Source organism: Mustelus asterias, chromosome 17 (genome assembly GCF_964213995.1).
Source record: "Mustelus asterias chromosome 17, sMusAst1.hap1.1, whole genome shotgun sequence".
Classification (NCBI taxonomy): Eukaryota; Metazoa; Chordata; class Chondrichthyes; order Carcharhiniformes; family Triakidae; genus Mustelus; species Mustelus asterias.
The window spans coordinates 11,579,692-11,594,065 of record NC_135817.1 but is presented as its reverse complement, the minus strand read 5'-3'; the positions used below and the strand labels follow the sequence as shown (position 1 = coordinate 11,594,065).

General features: G+C 48.3%; 1 protein-coding gene across 1 annotated transcript in view; it reads right to left on the bottom strand.

The window, feature by feature from the left end:
- grk1a (G protein-coupled receptor kinase 1 a) overlaps positions 1 to 14,374 on the bottom strand; it is a 104,326-nt gene that overhangs the window by 22,452 nt on the left and 67,500 nt on the right. Inside the window, exons 3-5 of the mRNA XM_078232287.1 lie at positions 13,294 to 13,451; positions 10,401 to 10,484; positions 10,087 to 10,211 (exon numbers count right to left, since the gene is read on the bottom strand). Coding sequence (XP_078088413.1) covers positions 10,087 to 10,211; positions 10,401 to 10,484; positions 13,294 to 13,451 — 367 coding nt within the window. The remainder of the gene's footprint in view (positions 1 to 10,086; positions 10,212 to 10,400; positions 10,485 to 13,293; positions 13,452 to 14,374) is intronic.

Below are 14,374 nucleotides of genomic sequence, written 5' to 3'. Positions count from 1 at the left end.
CGTCGGTGTGGTCCTCCAGACCGTCTGGACTTGTGAATCCTGTTATTTTTTTTTGTCATTGTCTGTTTTCATCCACCCCGCCACCTTTGGTTCCTAAAGGAGGGGTGAATGTGGTGAACCATCGTTGGTTCACCACTGGGGTTGTTATTGTGTTACTGTTGGGCTAGGGTGTTGTTGTTATGGGGGTTGTACTATGTTGTTGGGATAGGGTGTTTACCTGTCCTAAGTGTTATCATGGCACACTCCAGTGGGGTCCCGCCTCCGGTGGCAGGGTATAAGACCCCCTGCTCCGGCAGGACCCCTTCAGTCTGAACGGGTGAATTTGTGTTAGTAGTTTCATTGTTAATGTATTAAAGCCTTCAGTTCTAAAGCCTTGTTTCCGGGTGCTCATTGAGGTGCATCACACGTACTCCCCGTGTCTGCGTGTGTTTCCTCCCACAGTCTAAAGATGTGCGAGTTAGGAGAATTGACCATGCTAAATTGCTCCTTAGTGTCAGGGGGAATAGAAATCATAGAAACCCTACAGTGCAGAAGGAGGCCATTCGGCCCATCGAGTCTGCACCGACCACAATCCCAGCCAGGCCCTACCCCCACATATTTACCCACTAATCCCTCTAACCTACGCATCTCAGGACTCTAAGGGGCAATTTTTAACCTGGCCAATCAACCTAACCCGCACATCTTTGGACTGTGGGAGGAAACCGGAGCACCCCGGAGGAAACCCACGCAGACACGAGGAGAATGTGCAAACTCCACACAGACAGTGACCCGAGCCGGGAATCGAACCCGGGACCCTGAAGCTGTGAAGCAGCAGTGCTAACCACTGTGCTACCGTGCCGCTCGCACTGTGCTACCGTGCCGCTCGGGTAAAAATGCATGGGGTTATGGGGATAGGGCCTGGGTGGGATTGTGGTGCAGATTCAATGGGCTGAATGGTCTCCTTCCACACTGGAGGGATTCTATGATTCTATGAAATACAGCAATCAAAAAAATGATAATAACAGAAAGAGTTAGTAAAAAGAAATTACTGGTGAAAAGAAAAACAGCCATGATTAGACAATGAGGTCACCGGGTCTCTCAAAGCCGGACATTCAAATAAAACAGTGGTGTAGTTTTAAGTTAAAACAAAAGAAAGATCCAATTTGAAGTCTCCCGCATTGTTCCCAAAGTTTAAAACAAAGTCCAAACATGGCAAGCAGAGTGAAATGCTGAAATCTTTGCTTTAAAAGCACTGTAAAGTCATAGAGTCATAGAGGTTTACAGCATGGAAACAGGACCTTCGGCCCAACTTGTCCATGCTGCCCTTTTTTTTAAACACAGTAAGAAGTTTAACAACACCAGGTTAAAGTCCAACAGGTTTATTTGGTAGCAAAAGCCACACAAGCTTTCGAAGCTCTAAGCCCCTTCTTTTTTTTAAACCCCTAAGCTAATCCCAATCTTCCGCATTTGGCCCATATCCCTCTTTACCCATCTTACCCATGCTTTTTAAAAGACAAAATTGTACCTGCCTCTACTACTACCTCTGGCAGCTTGTTCCAGACACTCACCACCCTCTGGGTGAAAAAATTGCCCCTCTGGACACTTTTGTATCTCTCCCCTCTCACCTTAAACCTATGCCCTCTAGTTTTAGACTCCCCTGCCTTTGGGAAAAGATATTGACTATCTAGCTGACCTGTGCCCCTCATTATTTTATAGACCTCTATGAGATCATCCCTCAGCCTTCTATGCTCCAGAGAAAAAAGTCTCAATCTATCCAACCTCTCCTTATAACTCAAACCATCAAGTCCCGGTAGCATCCTAGTAAATCTCTTCTGCACTCTTTCTAGTTTAATAATATCCTTTCTATAATAGGGTGACCAGAACTGTGCACAGTATTCCAAGTGTGGCCTTACCAATGTCTTGTACAACTTCAACAAGACGTCCCAACTCCTGTATTCAATGTTCTGACCGATGAAATCAAGCATGCCGAATACCTTCTTCACTACTCTGTCCACCTGTGACTCCACTTTCAAGGAGCTATGAACATGTACCCCTAGATCACTTTGTTCTGTAACTCTCCCCAACGCCCTACCATTAACTGAGTAAGTCCTGCCCTGGTTCAATCTACCAAAATGCATCACCTCGCATTTATCTAAATTAAACTCCATCTGCCATTTGTCAGCCCACTGGCTCAACTGATCAAGATCCCGTTGCAATCGGAGATAACTTTCTTCACTGTCCACTATGCCACCAATTTTGGTGTCATTTGCAAACTTACTAACCATGCCTCCTATATTCTCATCCAAATCATTAATATAAATGGCAAATAACAGTGGACCCAGCACTGATCCCTGAGGCACACCGCTGGTCATAGGCCTCCAGTTTGAAAACCAATCCTCTACAACCACTCTCTGGCTTCTGTCAAGAAGTCAATTTTGTATCCATTTAGATACTTCACCCTGGATCCTGTGAGATTTAACCTTATGCAACAACTTACCATGCGGTACCTTGTCAAAGGTCTTGCTACAGTCAATGTAGAGAACATCAATTGCACTGCCCTCATCTACCTTCTTGGTTACCCCTTCAAAAAACTCAATCAAATTTGTGAGACATGATTTTCTACTCACAAAGCCATGCTGACTGCCCCTAATCATAGAATCATAGAAATAGAAACCGTACAGTACAGAAAGAGGTCATTCGGCCCATCGAGTCTGCACCGACCACAATCCCACCCAGGCCCTACCCCCATATCCCTACATATTTTACCCACTAGTCCCTCTAATCTACCCATCCCGGGACACTAAGGGGCAATTTTAGCATGGCCAATCAACCTGACCCGCACATCTTTGGACTGTGGGAGGAAACCGGAGCACCCGAAGGAAACCCACGCAGACACGAGGAGAATGTGCAAACTCCACGCAGACAGTGAAATCATAGAATCATAGAAACCCTACAGTGCAGAAGTGACCCAAGCCGGGATTCGAACCCAGGTCCCTGGAGCTGTGAAGCAGCAGTGCTAACCACTGTGCTACCGTGCCGCCCTTGCGTCTCTAAATGCCTGTAGATCCTGTCTCTCAAAATACCTTCCAACAACTTACCCACCACAGATGTGAGGCTCACTGGCCTGTAGTTCCCAGGCTTTTCCCTGCAGTCCTTTTTAACCAAAGGCACAACATTTGCCACTCTCCAATCTTCAGGCACCTCACCCGTGACCATCAATGATCCAAATATCTCTGCTAGGGGACCTGCAATTTCTTCCCTACCCTCCCACAATGTCCTGGGGATTTATCTACCTTGATGCACTTTCAGACTTCCAGCGCCTCTTTCTCTGTATTATGTGCACTCCTCAAGACATCATTATTTATTTCCCCAAGTTCCCTAACGTCCATGCTTTACTCAACAGTAAATACTGATGAAAAATATTCATTTAGGATCTAACCCATCCCTTGTGGATCCACACTTGGATGACCTTGTTGATCCCTAAGAGGCCCTATTCTCTCCCTGGTTACTCTTTTGGCCTTTATGTATTTGTAAAAGCTCTTTGGATTCTCCTTTGCCTTATCTGCCAAAACAATCTCGTGTCCCCTTTTTTGCCCTCCTGATTTCTCTCTTAACTCTACTCCTACACCCCCTATACTCTTCAAGGGATTCACTTGATCCCAGCTGCCTATGCATGTGCCTCTTTCTTCTTCTTAACCAGGGCCTCAATATCCCGAGTCATCCAGGGTTCCCTACTTCAGCCAATCTTGCCTTTCACTCTAAGAGGAATGTGCTTACTCTGAACCCTGGTTAACACACTTTTGAAAGCCTCCCACTTACCAGACGTCCCTTTGCCTTCCCAGAGGCAAAGGAGAATCCAAAGAGCTTCTACAAATACATAAAGGCCAAAAGAGTAACCAGGGAGAGAATAGGGCCTCTTAGGTATCAACAAGGTCATCCAAGTGTGGATCCACAAGGGATGGGTGAGATCCTAAATGAATATTTTTCATCAGTATTTACTGTTGAGTAAAGCATGGACGTTAGGGAACTTGGGGAAATAAATAATGATGTCTTGAGGAGTGCACATAATACAGAGAAAGAGGCGCTGGAAGTCTGAAAGTGCATCAAGGTAGATAAATCCCCAGGACATTGTGGGAGGGTAGGGAAGAAATTGCAGGTCCCCTAGCAGAGATATTTGGATCATTGATAGTTAAGTGAACGGATATATCTTCAAATGCTTTCATTTTACAGAGGGCAGATTTAAGGTTGGAGATCAGTGCAATACAGAACAAAAGCTGGAATACCAAAATAAACAAAATCCTGCGGATGCTGGAATCTGAAACAGGAACAGAAGAATGGAAAAACTCCGCAGACTCGCCAGCATCTATCAGGAGAGAAACATAGTTAATGTTTCGACTCCTGGGCTCTTGGTCAGAACTAAAAGGAGGAAGGATATTTGAGCTGTAGAAACTGCAACAAGAAGGAGCAACTTTCAGAACCAAAAACAGATGGTCTGGTGTGAGGGGGGAGGGAGGTTTGCATTGAGGCAATGCATGTATGGAATATTAAACAAATGAAAAGAAAAGCGATTTAAGATGGAGGAGAAAGGTCAAGCTCTAAAGTTGCCGAACTCAATGTTGAGTCCTGAGGGCTGCAAAGTGCGCAGTCGGAAGCTGAGAGGCTGCTCCTCCATTTTGCTTTGGGCTTCACTGGAACATTGCAGCAGGCCAAGGACGGACATGTGGGCACGAGAGCAAGATACTGAGTTAAAATGGCAAGCGATAGGAAGGTTGGAGTCATGCTTGTGGACTGAGCTGAGGTGTTCCCCAAAGCGGTCACCCTGTCTGCGTTTAGTCTCCCCCAGGGAGACTCTATTGGGAGCAGCAAATACAGGAGGACAAATTGAAGGAGGTGCAAGTGAAATGTTGCTTCTCCTGAAAGGAGTGTTTGGGACCTTGAGCGGTGAGGAGAGAGGAGGTAAAAGGGTCGGGTGTTGCACCCTCTGCGATTGCGAGGGAAGCTGGAGGCTGGTGGGGTGAAAAGTGAGAACCAGGGGATCTCGATCATGGTTCCGGGGGAGAGGGGGGTGGGGGCAGAGGTGTGGGTGATGGGTCGAACCTGGTTGTGAGGGCCCTGTTAACCACAGTGGGGGAGAATCCTTGATTCAGAAGCATCATTTTCAAACGTGACATTGTCAGAACTGATCATAAAATCATAGAATCCCTACAGTGCTGAAGAAGGTCATTCGGCCCATTGAGCCTGCACCGACAACAATCCCACCCAGGCCCTATTCCCATAACCCCATGTATTTACCCTGCTATTCCCCCTGACACTAAGGGGCAATTTAGCATGGCCAATCAACCTAACCTGCGCATCTTTGGACTGTGGGAGGAAACCGGAGCACCCGGAGGAAACCCACGCAGACACGGGGAGAATGTGCAGACTCCACACAGACAGTGACCCAAGGCTAGAATTGCCTGGCGCTATGAGGCGGCAGCGCTAACCACTGTGCCATCGTGCTACCCCAACTGATGTGCCAGAGGTGGAGAAACTGGGATGGAGTCCTTACAGGAAGCAGGATGTGAGGAGCTGTCGCCAAGGTAGCTGTGGGAGTCGGTGGGTTTGTAATGAATATCGGTGATCAGCCTATCACCAGAAATGGAGACAGAGAGGTCAAGGAAGGGAAGTGTTAGAGAAGGACAATGTAAAGGTGAGAGGGGTGGAAATTGGGAACTAAATTGATACATTTTTTCAGAGACAGACTAGAGTATGAAGAGGCACCAATCCAGTCATCGATAAAATGGATAAAGGGTTATGGGAACAGGCTTGTGTAGGATTGGAACAAGGAATGTTCCACATAATCCACAAAAAGCAGGCATAACTGTGGCCCATTCAGGTACCTATAATCACACCTTTTATTTGCAGGAAGTGAGACAAGTTAAAGGAGAAATTATTGAGTGAGAGAACAAGTTCAGCCAGGCGAGGAGAGCAGTGTGGAAGGGGATTTTTTTAGTCTCTGCTCAAGGAAGAATTGGAGATTCCTCGGACCATCCTGGTGGGGGATGGATGTGTAGATTGGACATCCAGAGTGAAGAGGAGCCAGTTAGGGCCTGAAATCTGGAAATTGCTGTTACGACGTAGGACATCAGAGGAATGACGAATGTAGGTAGAAAGAGACTGGGCAAGGGGAGAGAGAGGATGGAGTCAAGATAGGAAGAAATGTGTTCCATGGGGCAGGAACAGGCTGATATGATGAGACTACCAGGCCAGTCCTGTTTGTGGATTTTGGGAAGGAGGTAGAAGTGGGGTTGTGGGTCAATGATGTTGAAAGCTGTGGGGGGAAGATCACCAGAAGCGATGAGGTCAGTGACAAACCTGGAAACAATGGTTTGATGTTTGGTGATGGGGTCATGGTCCAGGGGGAGGTAGGAGGAAGGGTCTGAGAGTTGGTGCTCAGTCTCCACAAGGTCACTACCCAGACAACAGCAGCACCACCCTTGTCGGCAGGTTTGATAACAAAGTCAGGGTTGGACCTAAGGGAATGGAGTGCAGCAAGTTCAGAGGGAGACAAGTTCGAGTGGGTGAGAGGAGCAGAGAAATTGAAATGGCCGATGTCACACTGACAGTTCTCAATGAAAATATCAAGAGCAGATAGGGGGTTGGAGGGAGGGGGTCCCGATGGAGGGAGAATGCTGGAGGTGGTGAAAGGATCTGCTCAACTGGGTTGGCGGGGGGAGTGGGGGAGGAGCGGGGTACTCCTGCCCAAAGAAGTGAACACAGAGACAGAGGTGACAGAAGGAACTGGAACATTCTGTACCTTCATTGATGTCTTTGTCTTTGTTGCAAAATATGCCAACAATGTTTATTTTTTAAAGATCTGCCCAGCAACAAGACCTGAAAAGAGGCGCCAACTCTATCCCAGTAACCACACACAGAGTGGGGAAAAATATTACTACACTCAATCTTAAAAGAGGTAACAAAACTTACAACAGAAACCATAAGTAACGTACAGCTATGGACTGGAAACTTAGAAGAGACCCCAGATAGCGGGCAACTCTTAATGAAGGTCCATAGGCAATGAAGATCTCGAAAGACCCCAGCAGGAGAACAAGGAGAGAATTAAGAGGCATCTGGATAGGCACATGAATAGGGAGGGAATAGAGGGATTTGGTCCAAATAGAGGCAGAAGGTTTTTTTTTAAGTTTAGTTAGGGCATCATGATCAGCATGTGCTTGGAGGGCCGAAGGGTCTGTTCCTGTATAGAAAGATTATGAAGGGAATAGATGAGGTAGAAGCAGGGAAGTTCTTTCCACTGGCGGGTGAAACCAAAACTAGGGGGCACAGCCTCAAAATGAGGGGGAGCAGATTTCGGACTGAGTTGAGGAAGAACTTGTTCACCCAAAGGGTTGTGAATCTGTGGAATTCCCTGCCCAGTGAAGCAGTTGAGGCTACCTCATTGAATGTTTTTAAGGCAAGGATAGATACATTTTTGAACAGCAAAGAAATTAAAGGTTATGGTGAGCGGGCGGGTATGTGAGTTGAGTCCACAAATAGATCGGCCATGATCTTATTGAATGATGGAGCAGGCTCGAGGGGCCAGATGGCCTACTCCTGCTCTTATGTTCTGATATTTTTATTATGCTCCACTTTTCTTTGTTCTTCTTCTTTGTAATTCCAGAACAGGAGCAAGTCAACACTTTTCCAGAGACAGACCTGGCCAACAGTGAAGCCAAAAGGAAAGGTCTGAGACCAAAGGTCCGTGGAAGGCAGAAAAAAGAGAGGCAGAAGTCAGATTGGAAAATGTAAATCTGACACTGAAGCAAAAAGCACGAGAAGACAGAACAGCAAAGGCTGTTGCACCTTTTGTTGAATCTTTGGATTTCTCTCCCTCAGAGAACGGTGGATGCTGGGTCATAGCCTTGACTATATTCGGAGTTAGACAGATTCTTGATCAACAAGCGTCAAGGGTTACGGGAGAGGGGGGCAGTCAGAAATGTAGGGTTAAAACCACAATGAGATTGGAGTTTCTCTGTAACACGGGGTCCTGTGTAATGGGAGTTTGTGTGTAACGGGGCAGTTTGTGTGTAACGGGGGCGGTTTGTATGTAACTGGGGGCGGTTTGTGTGTAACTGGGGGCGGTTTGTGTGTAACTGGGGGCGGTTTGTGTGTAACTGGGGGTAGTTTGTGTGTAACTGGGGGTAGTTTGTGTGTAACTGGGGGCAGTTTGTGTATAACTGGGGGCGGTTTGTGTGTAACTGGGGGCAGTTTGTGTATAACTGGGGGCAGTTTGTGTGTAACTGGGGGCAGTTTGTGTATAACTGGGGGCGGTTTGTGTGTAACGGGGGGCGGTTTGTGTGTAACGGGGGCGGTTTGTATGTAACTGGGGGCGGTTTGTGTGTAACTGGGGGCGGTTTGTGTGTAACTGGGGGCGGTTTGTGTGTAACTGGGGGTAGTTTGTGTGTAACTGGGGGTAGTTTGTGTGTAACTGGGGGCAGTTTGTGTATAACTGGGGGCGGTTTGTGTGTAACTGGGGGCAGTTTGTGTATAACTGGGGGCAGTTTGTGTATAACTGGGGGCAGTTTGTGTGTAACTGGGGGCAGTTTGTGTATAACTGGGGGCGGTTTGTGTGTAACTGGGGACAGTTTGTGTATAACTGGCGGTTTGTATGTAACTGGGGGCAGTTTGTGTATAACTGGGGGCGGTTTGTGTGTAACTGGGGGCGGTTTGTGTGTAACTGGGGACGGTTTGTATGTAACTGGGGACAGTTTGTGTGTAACTGGGGGCGGTTTGTGTGTAACTGGGGGCGGTTTGTGTGTAACTGGGGGCGGTTTGTGTGTAACTGGGGGCGGTTTGTGTGTAACTGGGGGGGCGGTTTGTGTGTACCTGGGGACGGTTTGTGTGTAACTGGGGGCGGTTTGTGTGTAACTGGGGGTGGTTTGTGTGTAACTGGGGGCGGTTTGTGTGTAACTGGGGGCGGTTTGTGTGTAACTGGGGGCGGTTTGTGTGTAACTGGGGGTGGTTTGTGTGTAACTGGGGGTGGTTTGTGTGTAACTGGGGGTGGTTTGTGTGTAACTGGGGGCGGTTTGTGTGTAACTGGGGGCGGTTTGTGTGTAACTGGGGGCGGTTTGTGTGTAACTGGGGGCGGTTTGTGTGTAACTGGGGACGGTTTGTGTGTAACCGGGGGCGGTTTGTGTGTAACTGGGGACGGTTTGTGTGTAACCGGGGGCGGTTTGTGTGTAACTGGGGGCGGTTTGTGTGTAACTGGGGGCGGTTTGTGTGTAACTGGGGACGGTTTGTGTGTAACTGGGGACGGTTTGTGTGTAACTGGGGGCGGTTTGTGTGTAACTGGGGACGGTTTGTGTGTAACCGGGGGCGGTTTGTGTGTAACTGGGGGCGGTTTGTGTGTAACTGGGGGCGGTTTGTGTGTAACCGGGGACGGTTTGTGTGTAACCGGGGGCGGTTTGTGTGTAACTGGGGGTGGTTTGTGTGTAACTGGGGACGGTTTGTGTGTAACCGGGGGCGGTTTGTGTGTAACTGGGGGTGGTTTGTGTGTAACTGGGGGCGGTTTGTGTGTAACTGGGGGCGGTTTGTGTGTAACTGGGGGCGGTTTGTGTGTAACTGGGGGCAGTTTGTGTGTAACTGGGGGCAGTTTGTGTGTAACTGGGGGTGGCTTGTGTGTAACTGGGGACAGTTTGTGTGTAACGGGGGGCGGTTTGTGTGTAACGGGGGGCGGTTTGTGTGTAACTGGGGACGGTTTGTGTGTAACCGGGGGCGGTTTGTGTGTAACTGGGGGTGGTTTGTGTGTAACTGGGGGCGGTTTGTGTGTAACTGGGGGCGGTTTGTGTGTAACTGGGGGCAGTTTGTGTGTAACTGGGGGCGGTTTGTGTGTAACTGGGGGCGGTTTGTGTGTAACTGGGGGCAGTTTGTGTGTAACTGGGGGCGGTTTGTGTGTAACTGGGGGCGGTTTGTGTGTAACGGGGGGGTGGTTTGTGTGTAACTGGGGGGCGGTTTGTGTGTAACTGGGGGCGGTTTGTGTGTAACAGGGCACTTGTGCGTAACGGGGGCTTGTGCGTAACGGGGGCTTGTGCGTAACGGGGGTGACTAAAGAATATCTTAAAATATCCTTACATGTTCACCCCGATATCGGAATGGACCCTTGGCTGCGATCATCTCATACAATGTGACTCCCAACGTGAAATAGTCGACAGAATAATCATACTCCAAACCTTTAAGCAACTCTGGAGCCATAAAACCTGGAAGTGAAACACAACAGATCATTAACCAATGAGAATTCACCACTTCAACTACAGAAACTGAACAGAAAACTCCAGAAACATGGACACTCCACCCCCACCCAACCCCTCCTCCTTCTCTCCCTCCCTCCACCTCCCCTCTCCCTTGCCCGTGCTCCCCCTCAGTCCCAGAGGAATTGCAGTCTGTACCTGGAGTTCCTGCATAACCTTTGATCTTCGTCTGGCCATCAGCCAGTTCGACCGCAAGTCCAAGGTCAGAGATTCTGACATGACCTGAAACACAACAAGTTACAACACAACTGTTCAAAACAGATTTTCTCTCCTGTTGTAAGATTCATTTCTCTGCGTCCCTGTAATCCTCACATTAGTCTAAGGAGGCAGAATTCTCCGGTCTTGTACACCCCATTACCAGTGAGGACGGAGAATTCGGCACTCAGCCAAATGTCCATTCCCTGCAGCGGGACTGGAGAATTCTGGCTGGAGAGTTTGGAAAGTTGGTTTGGCTGTGTTCCATGTTTCTCCGTCAGCCACTCGCCAGTGCCTCCCTTTCTGTTCAGAGAAGAGGCAGGGCAGCTCTCCCCACTATCCTCTGGTCAATGTGTTCCCCTCAGCAAACACCTCTAACCCGTTATCTGGTAAAACATCTCATTGCTGCTTCTAGGATCTTGCTGCATGCACATTGGCAGTTATGTTAGAACATTAACTTTGAAAGTCAGTTGTAATTATCAATTATGAAATACTTTTGGATCTTCCCAAAGTTATGAAAGTTGCTAAATAAATGCGAATCTCTCTTTCGATTGGAGGTAGCACTAGCTATCTGACCTCTTGCTGATCAGCTCGGTGGCACAGTGGTTAGCACAGCTGCCTTACAGTGCCAGGGACCGGGTTCAATTCCGGCTTCGGTGTGGAGTTTGCACGTTCTCCCCGTGTCTGTGTGGATTTCCTCCGGGAGCTCCGGTTTCCTCCCATACTTCAGAGATGTGTAGGTTAGGTGGATTGGCCATGGTAACTTGCCACTTAGTGTCTAAAGATGTGTTGGTTAGGCGGATTAAACATGTGCCTCTCAATTCTGGCCTCTGGAACATCTCTGAGTAGGGATGCTCCACAGGCCATGCCTTCAGTTCTCTTGGCCTCTTGTTCTGGAATTCTCTTCCTACACCTCTCAACTTCACTTTCCCCCTTTAAGACTCTCCATAAAAGTGAGCATTTGGTCATTGGATCTAATATCTCCTTTTGTGGCTCAGAGTCAGACTTTGTTGTCCCTGTGGGGCATTTCATTGTATTAAAGTCTGTGTTGTTGCTCTTTGGTCAGGATGACAAAATGCCCTTGCGGAGATTGTAGAGGTTTGGGAGGCCACACCCCTGGGTGGTGGGGAAATGGCTGTGGAATTTTCATACCCCAGAGCCTGAAGGATGAGGCAGTGGAGCCACATTTTAATGAATAATGATGCTGGCGACTGGGGCAGGGGAGGTCACACCTGGGGTCGTTGCTAATGTCACTTTGGCTTTTCAGACGATAGAAGCTGGGGCTGGGGGTTGAGGAGAGGAGAGGAGGGCTGAGGGGTGGGGTGGAGGAGGAGTCCAGACCACATTTTGGGGTGAGCTGAGGCTGGGACGGTTGAATCAGAGTTGGAGCATCGCGGGGTTCGTGTGGAAAGTTTGGGAAGACTGGTTTTACTGAGTGCTGGCTGTAGTCAGACAGTCATGAGGCCCAACATGTGCTTCTAAAAAGGGTGTAACTCCTGTTTCAGACTTTGCCGTGAATTAACATTTTAATTCCAGTTCACATCTGCCAGAGATGTGTCTGCAATTCCCACCCACCGTACTGGGTATTATTGGGGCAGTAAATGTCTGATCAATGGGTCGTGAGTAGCCCGATTCTAACCCTGAATCCATCTACTGGTTACAAGTGCAACTTGCCCTTTAAGAATAATCCGCACCTCTTTAAGAATTCTGCTTTGATACCGTTCTCACTCAGTTACAGCCGAGCTCTCGGAGAGGATCTTCACATTTCAGGATCAATCCAATGGGATAGTGAGGGTGCTGGGGAGGGTGATGTGATAGGTGTTGAAGTGTTGGTTACACATTGCCAAATATCCCCCCATCCTGAACACCTCCCAACCACCGCTCTCAGCTCCCCCCTACCCCCGTTCGAACTCCTGCATGCCTCCCATCTCACCTTGCCCAATCCCACATCCTTCAGGTCCTCCCTATTCCCCCACCCAGTGCTTCACACTGTTTCCACTCCCCGGGCCCTGATATCGTGCAACTATGCCAACTGATAAACACCCCCCTGCACCTGCCAAGACTGCTGACCTGCAGTCCATGTGATGTAGGCACACCCACAGTGCTGTTAGGGAGGGAATTCCAGGATTTTGACCCATTCACAGTGAAGGAACAGCGATATATTTCTAAGTCAGGATGGTGAGCAGCTTGGAGGGGAACCTTCAGGTGGTGGCGTTCCCATGCATCATCTGTCCTTGTCTTTCCAAATGACAGTGGCTGTGGGTTTGGAAGGTGCTGTCTAAGGAACCTTGTTGAGTTCTTACGGTGCATCTTGTAGATGGTACACATGGCTGCCACTGTTCATCAGTGGAAGGAGTGAATGTTTGTGGAAGGTGGGGCAATTAAGCGGGGCTGCTTTGTCCTGGATAGTGTCAAACTTCTTGAGCATTGTTGGAGCTGCACTCATCCAGGCAAGAGAGGAGTATTCCATCACACTCCTGACTTGTGCCTTGTAGATGGTGGACAGGCTTTGGGGGGGTAAGGAGGTGAGTTACTCACTGTGGAATTCCCAGCCTCTAACCTGCTCTGGTCGCCAAAGTATTTATATGGCCACATCAGTTTCTGGTCAATGGTAACCCCCAGGATATTGATAGTGGCTATGGCTGTCAGTCATAGCCTTATTGAATGGTGGAGCAGGCTTGAGGGGCTGAATGGCCTACTCCAGTCCTAACTCTTGTGATCTTGCGGTGATCCTCTCTTGACATCATCCATCGTGATCACTGTGCCTGGGGTCAAAGTTCAAGCATGCTTTCAAATCGAACTGCACACGCATACACATGCACACACAAGAGCTCACCCTCGTTATCAAGGAGAACATTCTCTGGTTTCAGATCACGATAGATAATCCTGGATTGGTGAAGGTGCTCCATGCCACAGACAATCTGGGCCGTGTAAAAACAGGCTCTCTGCTCATCAAAACCCGGATTGTTCTCATCAACGTTGTAAATGTGGTATCTGGAGAGAGCAAGTGACAGGAACCTCACCGTGGGCATTCGATTGACAAAAACAATAGTCAAACAAGAAACTCATTGGATTACAGAGAAATGCATCAAATTTACAGCACAAGAACCAACCCTTCAGCTCTTCAACCCCCCTGGTCTGTACTGGTGTTTGTGCTCCACACCAGGCATCTCCCAACCATCTTCAGTTCACCATATGGTGGCACAGTGGTTAGCACTGCTGCCTCACAGCGCCAGGGACCCAGGTTCAATTCCAGCCTCGGGTGGAGTTTGCACGTTCTCCCTGTGTCTGCGTGGGTTTCCCCTGTGTGATCCAGTTTCCTCCCACAGTCCAAAGATGCGCGGGTTAGGTTGATTGGTCATGCTAAATTGCACTTTAGTGTCAGGGGGATTGTTGTTGGTGCAGGCTCGATGGGCTGAATGGCCTCCTTCTGCACTGTAGGGGTTCTATTCTATTTTATTTGATTCTATTCTAGTGATATCAAGAGATTCTTTGATCTCTGTCTTGTATTTACATAGATTCCTCTTAAATCCATCTTTATTATTCAATTGAAATATTCCCTGTGACAGGGAGTTCTACATTCCAACCACTACATATAATAACTAAGATCTGGTGAGGGATCCATAAATAGACCCTCCAGGGTTTGATTTCCCTATTAAGGGTGATCCACAATCTCCATGAAAGGCCATCAACCCTCTTCCACAAACAGGATATCAAGGACATTTATAAAATGCGTACAGGAAAGTTCTTTGGAACAGTATGTTGACAGTCCAACTATACTGAACCTAGTACTGGGGAATGAGCCCAGTCAGGTCATCAAAGTTTCAGTGGGGGAACATGTGGCAAATAGTGACCACAATTCTGTAAACTTTAGGATAGTAATGGAAAAAGATGAGTGTTGTCCTATGGGTAAGGTG